Source organism: Bacillus rossius, chromosome 5 (genome assembly GCF_032445375.1).
Source record: "Bacillus rossius redtenbacheri isolate Brsri chromosome 5, Brsri_v3, whole genome shotgun sequence".
NCBI lineage: Eukaryota > Metazoa > Arthropoda > Insecta > Phasmatodea > Bacillidae > Bacillus > Bacillus rossius.
In genome coordinates this window covers 82,965,127-82,986,530 of record NC_086333.1, presented here as the reverse complement: position 1 = coordinate 82,986,530, position 21,404 = coordinate 82,965,127, and the positions used below count along the sequence as shown (strand labels likewise).

General features: G+C 46.1%; 3 protein-coding genes across 3 annotated transcripts in view; all 3 read right to left on the bottom strand.

Annotated features, from left to right (window-relative positions):
• Positions 1-6,100, bottom strand: part of LOC134532134 (ras-like GTP-binding protein RhoL) — a 54,914-nt gene extending 48,814 nt beyond the window's left edge. Inside the window, exon 1 of the mRNA XM_063368479.1 lies at positions 5,979-6,100. The gene's annotated coding sequence lies outside the window, so the exon portion shown is untranslated. The remainder of the gene's footprint in view (positions 1-5,978) is intronic.
• Positions 60-19,577, bottom strand: LOC134532327 (foot protein 1 variant 1-like). Its single transcript, XM_063368747.1, has 13 exons — positions 19,504-19,577; positions 2,566-2,698; positions 2,449-2,459; positions 2,116-2,338; positions 2,046-2,068; positions 1,576-1,708; positions 1,416-1,438; positions 1,216-1,348; positions 1,099-1,109; positions 676-988; positions 509-519; positions 176-398; positions 60-128 (listed from the first exon to the last, which is right to left on the bottom strand). The coding sequence occupies exons 1-13, from the start codon at positions 19,575-19,577 to the stop codon at positions 60-62; spliced, it is 1,380 nt and encodes a 459-aa protein (XP_063224817.1).
• The window catches only part of LOC134532132 (monocarboxylate transporter 14), a 46,299-nt gene continuing 40,480 nt past the window's right edge, over positions 15,586-21,404 (bottom strand). The window contains exon 9 of the mRNA XM_063368474.1: positions 15,586-19,766. Coding sequence (XP_063224544.1) covers positions 19,597-19,766 — 170 coding nt within the window. The 3' untranslated portion in view covers positions 15,586-19,596. The remainder of the gene's footprint in view (positions 19,767-21,404) is intronic.

Here is a 21,404-nt window from a genome sequence, read left to right as displayed (position 1 = left end):
TGACACACCTCAGCTGAGGCTGTTCGCACACTGACCCCCTGTTCGCACACTGACACACCTCAGCTGAGGCTGTTCGCACACTGACCCCCGCAGGGTAGCACATGCCAGCCCGCCAGGGGCTGCTGGGGCTGTTCGCACACTGACACACCTCAGCTGAGGCTGTTCGCACACTGACCCCCGCAGGGTAGCACATGCCGGCCCGCCAGGGGCTGCTGGGGCTGTTCGCACACTGACACACCTCAGCTGAGGCTGTTCGCACACTGACCCCCGCAGGGTAGCACATGCCGGCCCGCCAGGGGCTGCTGGGGCTGTTCGCACACTGACACACCTCAGCTGAGGCTGTTCGCACACTGACCCCCGCAGGGTAGCACATGCCGGCCCGCCAGGGGCTGCTGGGGCTGTTCGCACACTGACACACCTCAGCTGAGGCTGTTCGCACACTGACCCCCTCAGGGTAGCACATGCCGGCCCGCCAGGGGCTGCTGGGGCTGTTCGCACACTGACACACCTCAGCTGAGGCTGTTCGCACACTGACCCCCTGTTCGCACACTGACACACCTCAGCTGAGGCTGTTCGCCCACTGCCCCCCGCAGGGTAGCACATGCCGGCCCACCAGGGGCTGCTGGGGCTGTTCGCACACTGACACACCTCAGCTGAGGCTGTTCGCACACTGACCCCCGCAGGGTAGCACATGCCGGCCCGCCAGGGGCTGCTGGGGCTGTTCGCACACTGACACACCTCAGCTGAGGCTGTTCGCACACTGACCCCCGCAGGGTAGCACATGCCGGCCCGCCAGGGGCTGCTGGGGCTGTTCGCACACTGACACACCTCAGCTGAGGCTGTTCGCACACTGCCCCCCGCAGGGTAGCACATGCCGGCCCGCCAGGGGCTGCTGGGGCTGTTCGCACACTGACACACCTCAGCTGAGGCTGTTCGCACACTGCCCCCCGCAGGGTAGCACATGCCGGCCCGCCAGGGGCTGCTGGGGCTGTTCGCACACTGACACACCTCAGCTGAGGCTGTTCGCACACTGACCCCCTCAGGGTAGCACATGCCGGCCCGCCAGGGACTGCTGGGGCTGTTCGCACACTGACACACCTCAGCTGAGGCTGTTCGCACACTGCCCCCCGCAGGGTAGCACATGCCGGCCCGCCAGGGGCTGCTGGTGCTGTTCGCACACTGACACACCTCAGCTGAGGCTGTTCGCACACTGACCCCCGCAGGGTAGCACATGCCGGCCCGCCAGGGGCTGCTGGGGCTGTTCGCACACTGACACACCTCAGCTGAGGCTGTTCGCACACTGACCCCCGCAGGGTAGCACATGCCGGCCCGCCAGGGGCTGCTGGGGCTGTTCGCACACTGACACACCTCAGCTGAGGCTGTTCGCACACTGCCCCCCGCAGGGTAGCACATGCCGGCCCGCCAGGGACTGCTGGGGCTGTTCGCACAATGACACACCTCAGCTGAGGCTGTTCGCACACTGCCCCCCGCAGGGTAGCACATGCCAGCCCGCCAGGGGCTGCTGGGGCTGTTCGCACACTGACACACCTCAGCTGAGGCTGTTCGCACACTGACCCCCTCAGGGTAGCACATGCCGGCCCGCCAGGGGCTGCTGGGGCTGTTCGCACACTGACACACCTCAGCTGAGGCTGTTCGCACACTGACCCCCTCAGGGTAGCACATGCCGGCCCGCCAGGGGCTGCTGGGGCTGTTCGCACAATGACACACCTCAGCTGAGGCTGTTCGCACACTGACTTCCTCAGGGTAGCACATGCCGGCCCGCCAGGGGCTGCTGGGGCTGTTCGCACACTGACACACCTCAGCTGAGGCTGTTCGCACACTGCCCCCCGCAGGGTAGCACATGCCGGCCCGCCAGGGGCTGCTGGGGCTGTTCGCACACTGACACACCTCAGCTGAGGCTGTTCGCACACTGACCCCCTCAGGGTAGCACATGCCGGCCCGCCAGGGGCTGCTGGGGCTGTTCGCACACTGACACACCTCAGCTGAGGCTGTTCGCACACTGACCCCCTCAGGGTAGCACATGCCGGCCCGCCAGGGGCTGCTGGGGCTGTTCGCACACTGACACACCTCAGCTGAGGCTGTTCGCACACTGACCCCCGCAGGGTAGCACATGCCGGCCCGCCAGGGGCTGCTGGGGCTGTTCGCACACTGACACACCTCAGCTGAGGCTGTTCGCACACTGCCCCCCGCAGGGTAGCACATGCCGGCCCGCCAGGGGCTGCTGGGGCTGTTCGCACACTGACACACCTCAGCTGAGGCTGTTCGCACACTGACCCCCGCAGGGTAGCACATGCCGGCCCGCCAGGGGCTGCTGGGGCTGTTCGCACACTGACACACCTCAGCTGAGGCTGTTCGCACACTGACCCCCTCAGGGTAGCACATGCCGGCCCGCCAGGGGCTGCTGGGGCTGTTCGCACACTGACACACCTCAGCTGAGGCTGTTCGCACACTGCCCCCCGCAGGGTAGCACATGCCGGCCCGCCAGGGGCTGCTGGGGCTGTTCGCACACTGACACACCTCAGCTGAGGCTGTTCGCACACTGACCCCCTCAGGGTAGCACATGCCGGCCCGCCAGGGGCTGCTGGGGCTGTTCGCACACTGACACACCTCAGCTGAGGCTGTTCGCACACTGACCCCCTCAGGGTAGCACATGCCGGCCCGCCAGGGGCTGCTGGGGCTGTTCGCACAATGACACACCTCAGCTGAGGCTGTTCGCACACTGACCCCCGCAGGGTAGCACATGCCGGCCCGCCAGGGGCTGCTGGTGCTGTTCGCACACTGACACACCTCAGCTGAGGCTGTTCGCACACTGACCCGCCGGTGAGTGTGCGGCGCAGTCCAGCTGATCTAAGCAACTCTACTCAGTCAGCGGGAGGTTTCAATAATAAGTTCCTGGTCATTCGCCGAGTATCTAGTCATATGGAATACGCGTTAACGGGACTATATCCCTTTCTTTTGTTGTGAACAGGAATTACATCAGAGTTCTCTTAATGTTTATGTTAATACGGTTTTGCGCCGCATGACTTGCACAAAACTGCAGGTACTACTCAGGTAGCGACCCACGGCTCATGAATATGAGTCATCGCGCGGTTTTGGGTTCGAACTAGCGACGTGCACGCGCTTATGCGGAATGTCTTGCAATTAGTGGTATTTTGACATTTTGATATTTAGTGACATTTTGTAACTGCATGCATTCCTCTCAACAGATTAAAGAAAAAAATACTACTTATGGCCTTATTTGATTATTAAACTATGCGCCTTTGAAAATTACATTTCTGAACGCATTCTTGTTGCAATACCAGACCACGTGAGCTGAAACAAGAGCGTGCGTATTGGCGCACGCAGTATGAAATCTTCTTTGATTTTTGTTTTTCACAATGTGTGGCGTTTCGTGACTCGTGGAACAAAACAAGCATTGCGTCAAGTGTCCCGCCTAGTCACGGGTCGGTGAGGCGGAATGATAAAGGTGACGCTCGCTGGTGCTTCTAGCACGATGTCTCCTCTAAGCGCGAGGCTTGCCGACTGATGCGCAGTCTTCTCGTCGGGCATTTGAGCGGTAGCAATAACATTGTAAGGCGGAGAAATGGAGATGGAGGTGTGATGCAGGTCCCTTGATGGCTTTCAAGAATCTATATTGGATGTTTCATACGTAAAAACCTTTTATTCCGTTACCACACGAAGGAAATCCAGACACGGAACTACCCATATGTCTTCAGCGTGTTCTTAATGGTTTACGTGCAAGAGGCCACTGGGACATCTCGTGCAGCTGCCTTGAAGCATAGCCCTGCAGGCGACTAGAGCTGTAGCAAACCGTATGTGCTCGGTACTGAGTAACGGGTGCGCCGTCTAGTACCGAGTAACGAAACTTTACTCATGAATGCATTTCGTTACTCGCATTTTTCGTAGTATGGCAGTTCACTTGTAGTTCTACACTTTACCTATTAAATCAAATTAAATTTAGAATGACTTAAAACACAAGTCTGGTTCAAAAAACTGAAAAGTGAAAGAAAAAAAATGCACCTTACGTAGTTTGGTATGTAATGTATAAGTTATGTTTACTATTAATTACGAATGTTGCGACGCCGCGACGTCATACTGTACGCGTACGCAATACGACTCGATTCGTCGCTCTGACATAACATAGCATGTAATGACTAATACAGCGTGACGAGGCCAACCAATCCACACGGACTCGTGACGGGCAAGAGAAGTATTCAGAAGCAGGAGACCCCCCTGTGTGCGCCCCTGCGCCCCTGGGGCGCTGGAGGGCTACCAGTGACGTCATCGCGAGTGGGGATCCACCCTGTGACGTGCGCGAGGCTTGTTTACGGTAGCGCCGGTCAGCCGGAATGCGGTAAACACGGCTGGACGTTGTTCCTGACGTCATCACACAGGAAGTGCAGTGTGGAGGAAACCGCTCAAAAACACCATCACAAAAATTTTAATCCCAGCTGTTTTTTTTCTTATATAATTCATCGATATTTTCTGGTTAAAGGATTGCCTCCCATTTCAGGTCGAAATTGTATATTCATATTAATCACAGAACAACTTCAAAACTATTTAAATGTTTTAATTTTCACGAAATGAATATATATATATACTTCTATATATATACCTATGTGTATACACATGTATACATACACATATATACACTTAATGCATAATTATCTGCCAAAGTTACATTTTTAACGTTTTTGGGTCGTACAAATAAAGATAATTTGATGGATTGCACAGCTGAAAATTTTTAGGTTTAATTGCAATGCTACTGGCTACTTCATGAAATGGTCTACATTTCAATCACAAAATGTGATTTTATATTTCTTGGCTGTCGAAATCCTGACAAATTTGAGAATTGTGAAATGTCAGGTGAAAGAAATTCTAACAATTTATTGAAGTAACCAGCAGCAATGAAGTTAACCTTCAGTACTGTTTACTTTCTACATTAAATTTCGTGTCCAAATTTCGTATTATAAGTGCATTTGCAACACGAGAACACAGTGAATTTGCTCGTAACAAAGGTTAGATGTTACACATCACTGGCAAGAGTTGAAAGACTCGCTGAATTTTTTGACGTGACGCCTAATAAATCGATGAACGCCGGCTGTACGCACTAAAAAGTGTCCCGTAACGCAAATTGTCCCTTTACGCTGTGTTTCGTTACGCTCATTGTACGTTTGCGCCGCATCTATCTCTCTTCCACTCGATTGGAACAACCATCGATTTGACTTTTTCGAGGCACATTAAACTTGAAACACTCCCATTCGTTTCCTACTTTTCCTATCATCGTCCTATCCTTAACAGAATAACACAGATTGGAAGAAGTTAAATAGCAAACATGTATACAAGTTATAGTTAAATAATATGTTCGCTAAAGTAATAAACATATTCGAATTAATGATTGCAAATAAAATTAAACTTATCAATTAAATTGTAGATTTCATTTCACTCCTTCTTTGTTTCCATACAAAATATTGATAATTCAATAAAAATGATTCAATTTTATTCATAAAAGTATGCAATCATTTCATCAATGTTTTGTTATGACGTTGTCACGTTAAACTATCGTCCGTAAAACGACTTTACAGACAACATATTTTTTTATAGTGCACATACAACAATAGAAATTACCAAATTATTGCCCCTGCACAGTGAACCCTCGGTTCCTCTCGACGACCCAGGCAGACAGGACCACAGGTCAACAATACACATGATCCTGGGCAGTTGTCCTGGGGCCGCCTCTGGTACTACCCAGTGACACGCCCTGGCTAGAGCGTGGTCCCTACTGGAGGAAGACTGCCCTAGCAGGAACTGACCTGGTGCGGAGTGCAAGAGTGACCAGCAGTCCCTCAGGAGTGGGCAGGGCTCATGGCCCAGTGGAGCGGGACTGCAGCAGCAGTGACACGCCCTGGCTAGAGCGTGGTCCCTACTGGAGGAAGACTGCCCTAGCAGGAACTGACCTGGTGCGGTGTGCAGGAGTGACCAGCAGTCCCTCAGGAGCGGGCAGGGCTCATGGCCCAGTGGAGCGGGACTGTAGCAGCAGTGACACGCCCTGGCTAGAGCGTGGTCCTTACTGGAGGAAGACTGCCCTAGCAGGAACTGACCTGGTGCGGTGTGCAGGAGTGACCAGCAGTCCCTCAGGAGCGGGCAGGGCTCATGGCCCAGTGGAGCGGGACTGTAGCAGCAGTGACACGCCCTGGCTAGAGCGTGGTCCTTACTGGAGGAAGACTGCCCTAGCAGGAACTGACCTGGTGCGGTGTGCAGGAGTGACCAGCAGTCCCTCAGGAGCGGGCAGGGCTCATGGCCCAGTGGAGCGGGACTGCAGCAGCAGTGACACGCCCCGCCCTGGCTAGAGCGTGGTCCCTACTGGAGGAAGACTGCCCTAGCAGGAACTGACCTGGTGCGGTGTGCAGGAGTGACCAGCAGTCCCTCAGGAGCGGGCAGGGCTCATGGCCCAGTGGAGCGGGACTGTAGCAGCAGTGACACGCCCTGGCTAGAGCGTGGTCCCTACTGGAGGAAGACTGCCCTAGCAGGAACTGACCTGGTGCGGAGTGCAGGAGTGACCAGCAGTCCCTCAGGAGCGGGCAGGGCTCATGGCCCAGTGGAGCGGGACTGTAGCAGCAGTGACACGCCCTGGCTAGAGCGTGGTCCCTACTGGAGGAAGACTGCCCTAGCAGGAACTGACCTGGTGCGGAGTGCAGGAGTGACCAGCAGTCCCTCAGGAGTGGGCAGGGCTCATGGCCCAGTGGAGCGGGACTGTAGCAGCAGTGACACGCCCTGGCTAGAGCGTGGTCCCTACTGGAGGAAGACTGCCCTAGCAGGAACTGACCTGGTGCGGTGTGCAGGAGTGACCAGCAGTCCCTCAGGAGCGGGCAGGGCTCATGGCCCAGTGGAGCGGGACTGTAGCAGCAGTGACACGCCCTGCCCGACTAGAGCGTGGTCCCTACTGGAGGAAGACTGCCCTAGCAGGAACTGACCTGGTGCGGTGTGCAGGAGTGACCAGCAGTCCCTCAGGAGCGGGCAGGGCTCATGGCCCAGTGGAGCGGGACTGTAGCAGCAGTGACACGCCCTGGCTAGAGCGTGGTCCCTACTGGAGGAAGACTGCCCTAGCAGGAACTGACCTGGTGCGGTGTGCAGGAGTGACCAGCAGTCCCTCAGGAGTGGGCAGGGCTCATGGCCCAGTGGAGCGGGACTGTAGCAGCAGTGACACGCCCTGCCCGACTAGAGCGTGGTCCCTACTGGAGGAAGACTGCCCTAGCAGGAACTGACCTGGTGCGGTGTGCAGGAGTGACCAGCAGTCCCTCAGGAGCGGGCAGGGCTCATGGCCCAGTGGAGCGGGACTGTAGCAGCAGTGACACGTCCTGCCCGACTAGAGCGTGGTCCCTACTGGAGGAAGACTTCCCTAGCAGGAACTGACCTGGTGCGGTGTGCAGGAGTGACCAGCAGTCCCTCAGGAGCGGGCAGGGCTCATGGCCCAGTGGAGCGGGACTGTAGCAGCAGTGACACGCCCTGGCTAGAGCGTGGTCCCTACTGGAGGAAGACTGCCCTAGCAGGAACTGACCTGGTGCGGTGTGCAGGAGTGACCAGCAGTCCCTCAGGAGTGGGCAGGGCTCATGGCCCAGTGGAGCGGGACTGTAGCAGCAGAGACACGCCCTGGCTAGAGCGTGGTCCCTACTGGAGGAAGACTGCCCTAGCAGGAACTGACCTGGTGCGGTGTGCAGGAGTGACCAGCAGTCCCTCAGGAGCGGGCAGGGCTCATGGCCCAGTGGAGCGGGACTGTAGCAGCAGAGACACGCCCTGGCTAGAGCGTGGTCCCTACTGGAGGAAGACTGCCCTAGCAGGAACTGACCTGGTGCGGTGTGCAGGAGTGACCAGCAGTCCCTCAGGAGCGGGCAGGGCTCATGGCCCAGTGGAGCGGGACTGTAGCAGCAGTGACACGCCCTGGCTAGAGTGGTCCCTACTGGAGGAAGACTGCCCTAGCAGGAACTGACCTGGTGCGGTGTGCAGGAGTGACCAGCAGTCCCTCAGGAGCGGGCAGGGCTCATGGCCCAGTGGAGCGGGACTGTAGCAGCAGAGACACGCCCTGGCTAGAGTGGTCCCTACTGGAGGAAGACTGCCCTAGCAGGAACTGACCTGGTGCGGTGTGCAGGAGTGACCAGCAGTCCCTCAGGAGCGGGCAGGGCTCATGGCCCAGTGGAGCGGGACTGTAGCAGCAGTGACACGCCCTGGCTAGAGTGGTCCCTACTGGAGGAAGACTGCCCTAGCAGGAACTGACCTGGTGCGGTGTGCAGGAGTGACCAGCAGTCCCTCAGGAGCGGGCAGGGCTCATGGCCCAGTGGAGCGGGACTGTAGCAGCAGTGACACGCCCTGGCTAGAGTGGTTCCTACTGGAGGAAGACTGCCCTAGCAGGAACTGACCTGGTGCGGTGTGCAGGAGTGACCAGCAGTCCCTCAGGAGTGGGCAGGGCTCATGGCCCAGTGGAGCGGGACTGTAGCAGCAGTGACACGCCCTGGCTAGAGCGTGGTCCCTACTGGAGGAAGACTGCCCTAGCAGGAACTGACCTGGTGCGGTGTGCAGGAGTGACCAGCAGTCCCTCAGGAGCGGGCAGGGCTCATGGCCCAGTGGAGCGGGACTGTAGCAGCAGTGACACGCCCTGGCTAGAGCGTGGTCCCTACTGGAGGAAGACTGCCCTAGCAGGAACTGACCTGGTGCGGTGTGCAGGAGGTACCAGCAGTCCCTCAGGAGCGGGCAGGGCTCATGGCCCAGTGGAGCGGGACTGTAGCAGCAGTGACACGCCCTGGCTAGAGCGTGGTCCCTACTGGAGGAAGACTGCCCTAGCAGGAACTGACCTGGTGCGGTGTGCAGGAGTGACCAGCAGTCCCTCAGGAGCGGGCAGGGCTCATGGCCCAGTGGAGCGGGACTGTAGCAGCAGTGACACGCCCCGTTTGGACTACAGCTCGACACTGCCGCTGGCATTCCGGCGCTGATTGCCCGTCGTGTCGGCGTGGGACTCGCTGTCACAATCATCACGGCGTGTGGAGGGGGGAGCAGGAAGAGATAAGGCGCAGCGAGCAGGCAGCCGCGCTGGTCTGAAACCAGCCACGGTCTTCCCTGCGCGCAGACACCGGAGGCAAACCATTTTGTCAACCCCATCCACGGCGCCTCTCTACTGTTTATAAACCTCATAATTTAAAAATTTAATGCTCTTAAGAAAGTTACTATAAATGTGATCTGGAAAAATTGCCATTACTTGCAAGGTTTTCAATGAATTGTATTTTAATATAATTAAAATTTTTGTCGTACTATCAAGGTAAACAGTAGCATAAAAATATTGGTTGTCTGTAAAGTCGGTTTACGGACGATAGTTTAACGTGACAAGGTCGTAACAAAACATTGATGAAATGATTGCATACTTTTTGAAAAAAATAGAATCATTTTTATTTTAATAATAAATGATAAATACTTGAAATTATACTAGTAATTAGATTTTTAAAATGCAAGAATTAACCTTTATTGCCGAAATTATTGTTGTAATAAGCTATGAAAACTACATTAACTTTTCACTTCAGTTTATAAACAGTCGAGTGGAAGAGAGATAGATGCGGCGCAAGCGTACAATGAGCGTAATGGGACACAGCGTAACGGAACAAGGTGCGTAACGGGACACTTTTTCGTACGTGCAGCCGGCGTTCATCGATTTATTAGACGTTGTCACGTCAAAAAGCATTATTTCAGAACTCAGATTCCACCCCACCCCCTCCCCTAATTTCGACAGCCCTGCCAGCTATATTTCTTCATAACTTAATTTTTTTGGTGATCTTTTTTTTACCATTACTTGTTAGTTCAAAAATTTATATTGTTACTGTTTTAAAATTCATCACAGTTTACTGTATATCAGTTTGGTTACATATGCAACCATCAGTAATTAATAATTTTATCTTAGTTTTGTCTCGCATGAGAAGTAAGGCATGTCATTCAATTTGTAACATTAAAAGAACATCCATTAGGGGATTTTTGTTTACCATCGTAAACTTTAGTTTTCAATATTTCATCCACGAAGTACTTCAAGATTTGTTACTACAAATCATCCACTCTTTACCTTAGTGGGACTCTACCCTACCATGCCATTCTGTATTCATCAACGATGGCTATAATTGTTACTTTTTTTACGTGACGTCTAATAAATCGATGAACGCCGGCTGCACGCACGAAAAAGTGTCACGTTACGCACATTGTCTCGTTTCGCTGTGTCCCATTACGCTCATTTTATATTGCTCTTTGCTAACCTGAACCTCCTAGCATTGCAACCGAGTCCGGGGCGTAATTCTGTTTTCATGCATTTCAACGTAACATTTTCATTGCTCTTTGCTAACCCGTTCCTCCTAGCATTTCTGCAGAGTCTGTGGCGCAAATATATTATTTTTGACTGCATCTTGGTGTTGGGTAAGCCATTTTCCTTCACATCATCCTTGAAACACTCCCATTCGTTTCCTACTTTTTCTATCATCGTCCTATCCTTAACAGAATAAACAGATAGGAAGAAGTTAAATAGCAAACATGTATAAAAATTATAGCTAAAATAATCTCTTCGTTAAAGTAATAAAAATATTTGAATTAATGAGTGCAAATAAAAGTAAATTTATAAATTAAATTGTAGATTTCATTTCACTCCTTCTTTGTATCCATACAAAATAGTGATAATTCAATAAAAATGATTCAATTTTATTTATGAAAGTATGCAATCATTTCATCGATGTTTTGTTATGACATTGTCACGTTAAACTATCGTCCGTAAACCGACTTTACAGACAACCAAATTTTTTTTATTCATCCAGATTTACAGCAAGATGAATCACATTAAGTTTTCTGTTTACAGAAGATGTAATAGTTACACTAAGGACAAGGGTGTTGTATGTTGATGTAACATATTGTTAAAAAATGGGGCGTAATCATCTTTTTCTATATCACATGGGCTGAAAGACGTATGTATGTGTATAAAGTTTATATGTGTAACCTATATAACTATATATCATCAATTATATTTCACAAGTGAGTATTATGTTGATTAAACGTCTTACCTAACAATTTTAAAAAATATATATATAAATGCAATAAAATTATTTAATAAAACATATATAACCCCTCCATCAAAGCTTAAGTAAGTCTGGAGCACACACGAATGGTAGTTATTGCTACCTCCTAAATACAATGTCTTCATTAAGCCTCTTCAGGAATAGCATCTGTATTCTCTGCTCTTAAAACTACTGCTGCCTTCAAATACTTGTATACTGCATTCAAGGGCCTGCAAGGTAACATACAATTAAATAATTCAATGCAATTGCTAATGACTGCTAGCTCTGCAGAGAATGTTACAAAGATAGCAAGAATTCCTGCTTGATAGAGCAATGATATCGCATCACCGCTATTACCTATACGATTCTTGATTCAAATGCGATACTGTTCTTGATTCCCAACTCCAGATAGGTAGTGTAATTCCTAAATCAGTAGGATTATTAGATTTTTTAAAATAATAAATGTATATTGAAGTGAGAGTGGGTTATGATTATTGTGAACAATATACTTTATTGAAGAGAATAGTATCTATATTTGTAAAAATATTAAAAAAAAAAAAAACAGAAATAAGGGCTTTAAATGTTGTTTCTTTCGTTAAATAGAGAAACACAATTACATCTTTGTTTCATTTTAACAATTAACCAAGAGTGAAATATTATATATATATATATATAGTGTATACGTAAGAGAATACTATGTCAAAAGTAAAAAAATATTTATATTTAATAAGAGGAACACATTCAGTCACTAACGACACACGTGTCTTCATGTTTGTTTACAAATTGTAAATATCTGTAACCCCAGCACCATGCTGTACCGCTGCGAGTGAATAGTGGCTTGTTGAGAGCGCTTGGCGAGGACTCGCAAGTCCACGTGTGAAACTTGAACATGCGGGCACAGATTGCTCGGTATCTTGTGTGGGCTGACCTTCCGTCATCTGTTTTGTCACCCCGAATCCACAAAGCCATAGCAGCAACTTTTGGCACAGAGAATATGTTCCTTGTGGCCTGGATTGTGGTGCCCGTTCGGAAACAGGTCGTATGCTCAAACTGTAAAGTAAAAGAAATTTTTTTTTTTGCTTTGCAGTGGGCCAATTGTTTGGAAGGGCGCAAGCCCCTGTGTCCGCTGACCGGAGCCACCACAACTGCTCATATCGAGCTATTAGCTTCAGTTTATTGAAGTTGACGTCGTCCGGGGCTGCGCCCATCTGAGCCCGATGTGCCACCACCTCCCTCCCCTCCTGTTGATCCTCCCGGCTGACGTGTTTTTAAATAGCGCGCCGCCGCAAGAGGGCGCTGTAGAATCAGTGCTTCGCTCCCCAAGAAATAATAATACTGTGCAAATCTTTTGTATTGTTCCCCAAGTGCCATATGTTTTTATATTCAAATTTATTGTAATTTTTATGTATTTCGTTCACTAACCACGTCCGCGGCACGACGGGAAACAGGGTAACTGTTCAGGGCGCTTGGCGCCAACCCCCCTCACCACTCTGCTACCTCTGCGGCCATAGCTCGCGCAGTCGCTTCCCGTCGCCAGCTGAAGAGAGACGCTCCGTCCCGGCTCTCCGAGGACTGCGCCTTTGTGCGTCTATCGAGGTGGTTGGACCACAGCTGTGCCTGTCGTGCCGCGAGGCGTTCTCATAGAGCCATTGTGTTTGCGTGCTTCGAGTGTTGTTTGTCGGCGTGTGGGGCGCCCTGAGATACCACTGCGTGGTTAGGGTCATTGCTGAAGGGGGAAACGAGTCACGCCGCCACACGGGCTACGTCACGCCTGAGACAGAGTCTCCTCGCCGGGTCCGTGCCCCCTAGACACGGTGGCGCCCACTAAACGTACCTTATATATACTACCAAATCCCCCGACCATGTCAAAGTGAAACTTCTTTGGGAGCGATGAGAGTAAAATTTCAAGGCCGAATTTTAACGCAGCGTTTTCGTTAAACACAGTTTTGAAACGTTTGTGATGCGAAAAGGTCAGAGAATAGGTACTTGGCCAAAGAGATGTAAAGAGAGCACTATGCTATATACGTTGCCGGGCTTGTTTTCATTCTTCTCTTTGTGCTGTGATTTGTCCCTTGCCGAAATAAAAAAAAATATAACCGAGAGATAGATGAACGAAAGAATAAGACAGATTGTGCACATGCACTTTTTTCAGAACATCTATATATGTATCCTATACAATCTGTTGCGAGTGCCTTGAATTTTATATTTGCTTCCAGCGCGCTCACGTTCCTCCTTGTTCAACCAGCAGCGTAGAGAGCGCTGTTGAGACAGTTCCTGCATTTCCCGTGTTACGCAGGTTGGTACTGCGTAACGAGGAAACTCGCCCCTGCGGGCTAGTGGGATACCACCCACCATACACTGCACGGACTCGGCGCGCGAATTTCAATTGATGCGCGTTGGATAGCAGATCCTCGGGTCCACTCGTGCCGAATCGCCTTTGATCGGAGCACGTGGACGTGGTCGGAAGTTTCCGAGCCACGTTTCCGATTCAGGATGTCCAGAATATTCCTCGCTGTTTTAGTATGGAGCGCAGCGAGTATATAAGCAGGCTGCTAGCACGAGTTCCACAGAGTCTTCTCTCAACCGGCTGCGTGAATAATGCGGTGACCACGACCCGCACCTGCGATCATCGACGCCGAAAGGCTGCCCGCTGAGGTCTTCAAGCTGCGCATGGATGCCGAAAAAGGCGGTAAGAGAGGCCGCAAATTATACAAGTCAGTTACGGACTTGGTAATAATTCAGTGGTAGCCCAGAAACAATTTGCAAGTTGGCACGGGACTTCGGAAGTAAAAAGTAGGTGTCGGACTTTGCAGTAAAATGACCAAGGGGAACATAGAAAATTCCGCCGAGGGTCATGAAGTGGTTTGCGACTAGGAGCATAACAGAGTTCTGCTCAGCAATACTTAAAAAAAATATATATATATTTTCTCGTTCTATTAATACGGTGAAAATAAAAGGTGCTACTACTTGATTAAAACATTAAGGGCGTAGTGCAGTGGCATTAGCGGGACTACCAGTCGTGGCGTTTAAGACTACTTACTAATGAACATAAACAAGGAGGTAAATTTTTAATGAAAAACTGTTTTAAAATAATTTCAAGCAACAGCATGTTAGGTGATTTGTCTCCAATTTTCTGCACTAGTATAGTGTTCGTTTTATTACCAAATAGTGTGAATTCAGAGCCGGCGAAAATGTGCAAGTATCAGGGAATCAGCACGGCGGCAGAGGTAGAATAAAGAAATTCGCTCCGTCGATGTTTCCGGTCCTACTGGGGTGATCAGGTCAAGGATCAACGGAAATAAAAAAAACATTCGCCGCTATCACTTAAACGACACTGAAGATTTTAGCCAATTTTATTTGGGGAGAAGTGTTGAAATTTAATTTGTGTTAGAAATATCTCGTTCCTAAGTCTCTGGTACTGTTAAAACAATGTCTAATTTTGATCTGTAATTGAAGGTTTAAGTATTTTGTATTAAAAAGAATTTGTAATTATAACAAAAAAAGTAGTTATGAGAAAATGTTTAAAAAAGTAGTGAATGGTACGTAATTTTGTATAAGTTTATTTCAGGTGTTTTGTTGGTAATCGCTGGAACATGAATTGTAGCAGTAAGGTGTAAAAGCCAACATAATAAGAAAATTTATATTAATGTATGAGGATTATATGTGTTTGTATAATGTGTGAATAAATTTCTGTACATGCCGTACTAAATATGTGTTATACATTGCTCTGTGTTTCCTTAAGCTCTTGTTGCCATTCTAATTTCCAACGACTAGGTAACACCCGCATAGATAGCGCTACCTGTTATGAATTTCATATTTCGTTCAGAGGTTTGGCGTGTTCCAAATGGCAGAATTCTTTAAAGAAACAGTAACATGCACAATTTTTCTTTATGGTGTGACATTTCTACAGTGAGTAATATTTATTGTTATTTAATCATTATTGATTGATAAATAATTATTGATATCCTGAACAGTTATTTTGACGAAATGTAATAATTTAGTTCATTCATGTTTTTACATCACCAGACTTGCATACATTCACAGCCATGCTGCTTTTCTTGGCACAAATATGATAAAATACCACTTATTTTGAGTGATTTTAATGTAAATTTTACATCTGATGATTCAATACCATTAATTAAATTTCTGCGTGAAAAGTTTAATCTAAATATGAACAATTCTGAAATGGCAACAACAAAATCTGGAACTACAATAGATGTTTATACACGAAATTTGGAATGTATAGAGTCAAAAATGTATGTTTTATATTTAGTTACCATAAAGCTTTTATACTAACAATAGTGTAAAAGTTCAAAAATTCAACTGATATTTTGGCTATAATGTTTTAATTTTGATCCTTTAAATACTAAATATGCAATCAAATTTGCAACACTCAAAAATCCATAATATATGTTGGTTTCCTTGATTTGGTAAATCTTCAGAAAGGTACCTACCAGCACTCATTCTCGTATTAAAATTACAAGAACACAAGAGGTAAAATAAATGCTTTATTTTAAGTTTAACAAACAGCAACATGTCTCAATCAGTCACCACTGTTCAACTAACACAATAACATTTATCACATAATACCTTTGGACAACTCACGATCATAAAACAGTAAAACTACATCTGACTACAATACTCTTAACAACAACAGTGATTCATTAAACATACACATGACAAATATCCTCTTCATGAATCATAGTTACAGACATTAGGCCAATGTTAGGTACAATTCTTCTACCACTAATACATACGTAGGGGATATGTAACCAGTTATTCACAAATATTTACACTTTTGTACGTAATAAGTAGAGACCTGAAAAATTTGCGGGTTCATTTTGTGTTATGATAAAATTCAAATAATTATACCTTAGTACTGCTTCTGTCATTGGTTCACTATTGATCTGGAGGACTGAGGGCCAATTAGAGACCCCTCACTCATAGAAGTGTTGAATCACAGGCCACCCAGTCGAGACGACTCACATGTCACCAGCCAATGAACAGTTGGCATTTGCCCGAGTGTGTAGAGGATATTGGAGTCTATCCTGGAGGTCATTGAACCCGCGAATTTTTCCGGTCTCTAGTAATAAGTACACTCACTCCTTGTTTGTACTCCAGTGAGTTAAGAGGAGGACAATGCCTCTAGCTACAATTCTTAACTTAAGTAACAACATTTAAGTAATATTGACTCAGCCTCATTAAGTCACAGTTGGTTGGAGAGGGGAAATCCTGCAGCGTCGCAGAAGTCTTTATGACCTGGGCACGTCCGCTCCGAAGACTAGGACCTACGTAGCACGCAATGTTTCAGGTGCGTTGCAGGCATGTAATCAGGGGCGCAACAACTAAATTTCCAAAAGGTGGGGGCAATATACCTTTTTATAAAGAATCATCGATCCCCCCTATTGAAGCGGGGGGGGGGGGGGGGGGTCCGGGGGTCCTCCCCCGGGAAAATTTGTATTGCAAGGGAAAATAGTGCTATTTAAGCAGTTTTATTATCTAGAAATTTATTACACAGCACTTTCTTTGCCCCAGTTTGCCCCCACTTCAAGGTTTCAGAGGGGGGGCAAAATACCCTTGCGCCCCCCCCCCCCCCTTGTTGCACCCCTGCATGTAATACTACCTCACTGAAGCCACGTAATGTTTCTGCACTGTTACAAGGAAGTGTCTGAAACTTCTGTGCTGTATGAGCAGCACTGTCGTCACGGATCGATGACTCGTCAGCTGCAGATGTTGCACGTAACTCAGTGCACGTCATACTAATATTACAACACTAAGTACAACTGAGTAACCATTCAACCTGCTATCTCTTGACACTGTAAATTTTCCTTCGACCATCACAAGTCTTCCCTTTTAATCTTTTGTGTTGAAATAATTAACTCTTGTTGATTTTGCTAGCCTAGTTCTGAATTAGAGAGATGAACTACGATACATCAACTAAACATAGGCCTGAAAATAAGCTGAGGGATAAATTTTATAAAAGTATAACTTTTATAAGTAACAGTGCAAGTTTTAGTTCAAATGTACATATCAAGAAAAAAAATTTTTTTTAATAGAGGTAAGATTTCATGTTTAGGCTCAAAAATTAAAGTTATCTGTGATATTAGTTATATATTTTTTTCATTGATGTTTAGATATGAGATGTTGCAATATTAAACATATAAGATGATAAAATGTTTCGTAATACTATTGTCACCAAAGTAAGGTAAGATTTCATGTTTAAGCTCAAAAATTAAAGATATCGGTGATATTAGTTATATATTTTTTTCATTGATGTTTAGATATGAGATGTTGCAATATTAAACATATAAGATGATGAAATGTTTCGTAATACTATTGTCACCAAAGTAGGTATTATTTAAATTGTGATACAAGTTGTATTTGTAACAAATTATTTTTTATATTATTTTAATGATTAAGACCAATTTAATTTTAAAAAATCAGCATGCCTTTGTGTATTCTAATAGACTAAATATTAAAATCTTTAATATAAAAAAAAGAGGAGAGTATTACTGGAGAATAAAATAATTAGTTTTCACAAGTTATAGGCTAGTTGGTCTGTACATTTTGTTGTAAACTAAAATAATGGAATTCAATGAATTTTTTGGAGTTAAAGAATAAAATTTGGGTGATTTGAGTTAAGTTTTGCTTAAATACTGTTTAATTTTATGACTTCACTAACATTTCAGTGTTAAATGCTGTATTAAAATGTACTTCAGAGTTATCTGGTGTAGTGGCTCAAATTTCAGTGACATTTCGATTTTATCGCTATTCACCATGAAATATGGTGCCTAGTTTGTACTCAGTCCTTGTTCGAGCAACAAAACCAATATCTCACTGTCTCAAGTTTTATAAAAGGGCAACCAAAGCTGTGTTCATATTCTGAAAATACTAGCTGTTTAAGTTTAAAAATGAATTTAATGCTGATTTTAAGGATAGAAAAAAAATATATATATATGTATATTAGACATTAATTATTCCAATTTAAAACTTAAAAAAAAAATAATTGAAAATGAGTCTTAGTTATTGTACATTCTCAATAGGACCACTGTAATTGCCTCTGCAAATAGCTTATGTATATATGTATAAAAATAAAACAATCATCTTGATATTACACAATTATTTTTGATCACAATATTTGCAGATGCTCAGTCCGTGTAGCTCAATGAACACACAACAAGTATTTTTCTCTATTTTTTTCTTCACATGCCTAAAATAAATTTTTGTCATTTATCTGTAAAATATTGTCACAAGCATATCTCATCACTGATACGAGACTGTAAAATTTAACAAAGATTTAAACTCAAAGAACACACTGAACACATTTGACGCCAAACTTAGAAAATTAAAACCTTATGAAAAATAAATAATGTCCCTACAATACTTACAACACAATACTTAGCAGTTTGCAGAACAGCTAACCCAGGTTCTTATGTATTTAGCTCTTGTTAAGTAAGCTACTCACACGGACACAACATGGCACATGCATGCGTTGAGGTACACTCTCGTACAATATCCTCAGTTGTGCTTCCACCCTTTACAGACCTTGAAATACACGACATATTTCCAACCTGGCTAAAATCTTGAATGGAATAAAAATCATTTTAAAGTTACCACTAAAAACATTTAAAATCTTTAGAATACTATAATTTTTTTTTTTTTAATTTTGGGTTTTGAAAATTTGTACAATAAGAAATGCGGAGGGAACCGGACAAAATTATTTGCTTTTTGTTTTCTCTCACCGCCTTGGAAACTAGTATTGCGCTTGCATTCAAAGTTGATACACATGAATGCAGTATTCAGCAGGTCTCAATTATTTTCCCAGCTACACTTACAAAAAAAAAACCGTAGTGTGGCTGGCATATAATTTCTACTATGTTAAGGCGAGCACTAGGAGCTGAAACAATAAGTCCAAAACAAAACCATTTCTTAAATATCTTTCGGGAACAATCACCACCTATGGGTTATGTCCCGTGGTTCCACAAAGTGTGTGATGTACATTATGTGCTTCCGACTCTGATGCGAGATCAGTTGTTCCCCGCGATGCCACGGCATCTTGCGAGCAAAAACAAAAAGAAATAATTTAAAGGAACAGCGAAAGAGAAGGTGCTTCGTTCCAATGATCTTGATGTGGATCAATCACGCAGCACAGTTCCACTTCGACTGCAAAATTTTTAGATACAGTAATGAATTACTGCATTTTGCAAGATGCACCAATTTTTCACCGAAAGGAAAGCCTTTGTTCTTCACCTTCCAGGCATGCAAACATTGAGTCTGAAAGTTTTTTTTTTATTCAGAATTCAAAGGTTATTTTTTTTTCAATAGTGGTGTGACATGTTTAAAGTTCTGGTGGCCTAAATTTTCATGCCACTGGAAGGGGATTTACCTAGACTAGTCACAGCTACAAAATCACCAGCGGAGATCGTCATCGCAGCCAGACGCCGACGTCGCTCGCCCCGACTGCGGGTCCCCCAGAACAGCCGTCATCCCGGCGGAGGTCCCGTCACTACGCGCTCCGGGTGGCCTGGGCGTCCGCGTCTTCCCCGGCGTCGCCCTTCTTGCCGCACACCGCCACGTACAGGTACTCGATGCTCCAGGCCAGGATGCAGACGTACACGCACACCGTCTGTGCGTGGATGCACGCGGCGTAGCTGCCCGTGTAGTCCCTGATGATCCCTGCACACGCACACACACAGTTATCGCACTTCCAGGTGACCGAACCACACACTCCTCCATTCCCCCGCCTTAACTCAAACTCTAAAAGAAAAAAAGGAAGGATGACAAAAATTATAGTCTACACCGGTCTCTGCACCTGAACTATAAAGACTGTTCAGTTTTTTTAATATATTTTTTTGTACTTTCTTAGTAAATACCTGGCAAGAGAATTGCGTCCCAAAAACAAATGCAAGAAAGCATAGCAATCACTATAAAGGAAAATCCCACAAATAATAGCCAAGAAAAGGAATAAGAGACCACGCTACTGTTATGCAATTTTTCTAACTTTAGTACTATTAAAATGAGTTTAATCTAAAATGTTGTTAATGAATTTTAAAGACATCAGGAATGTGTTGAAATAAGACTCTTAAAAGGCCGTTATTTTCCAACATTTTGGACCTGCTGTTTAACTAGGAGATAAACCCTCCGCCCCCTCAAAGCCATCCCGTGTTGGTTACTTCACTTTCTTCTCGTTGCTGTTATTTGAGGGCTGCTCTTGTACATTTACGTATCAGGCTAGCTCTCTAGGCCCTGCATTTTTCGTCTCAGATTTTATCAAAAGATATAAACCAAATACATACTATGTACATAATAGCGGTAAAGGACATTCAAATGCTCGTAGCAATGACCTTTCACAGCTCGAACCAAGTTTCTTAGTAAATACCTGGCAAAAGAATTGCGTCCCAAAAACAAATGCAAGAAAGCATAGCAATCACTATAAAGGAAAATCCCTAGAATAATAGCCAAGAAAAGGAATAAAGAGACCAACTCGGCAAGTGATGTTATTGGTGTATCAAAATTTATTCATGCAAAATTATTTTAACATCTTGGTGTCAGACAAATTGCGTGGTTGTTACCACTTCTAAAATTGTAGACGAAAATTGCTGGGAGTATTTTTTTGGTGTTTCATATTTTTATAATCGTATTGGGGAAGTCCACCGGTAATGGTAAAATTGTGAATGATAAATTCAGTACACAGTTGACAAGCTTCGAGTACGAACAGCTGTATGTTTATGACAGCAGAATAAACTGCCAGTGGAAATCATTTTATGATGTTTTGAATTCTACTGGCCCAATTCGACAGCGTAGCTTTTGGGTTAACCTTTTTTACTCTGATTTTTGAGCCGACCCCCAGTGAAGGTATTTTGCTAAGTAACAGTTTGGAATTAATTTTGAAATTATATGAAAATATTTGAAACATAATTTGCCTGTGTTCGGATTGTGAGAATGGCCTCTCCAGCAGAGGTTAACACACAACTAAAGCTCGAGATATGTGGCACACAGTATAGTTCTGGCATTAAAGGTTTCACATCTTCAGTGACACTTGTAATATTGATCAACTACTAGATGTGATTTTTAAGCAAGTACCATTTTGAATTTGGGCCGCCGCAACACTGCTATCAGCATTCTACGCATACTGTCTGTGAACCTACATCTGTCGACAAGCCACAGACGCCATTACGGGAACATTGGACTGTGTTTACATTTGTCTGTGAGTACTGAAAATGCCTCCACCGACCGAGAACCCTGCCGACTGTGAAATATGCGCTGTGATTCGTTTACTTAGTGCTAAAGACGTGAGAGCTACTGAAATACATC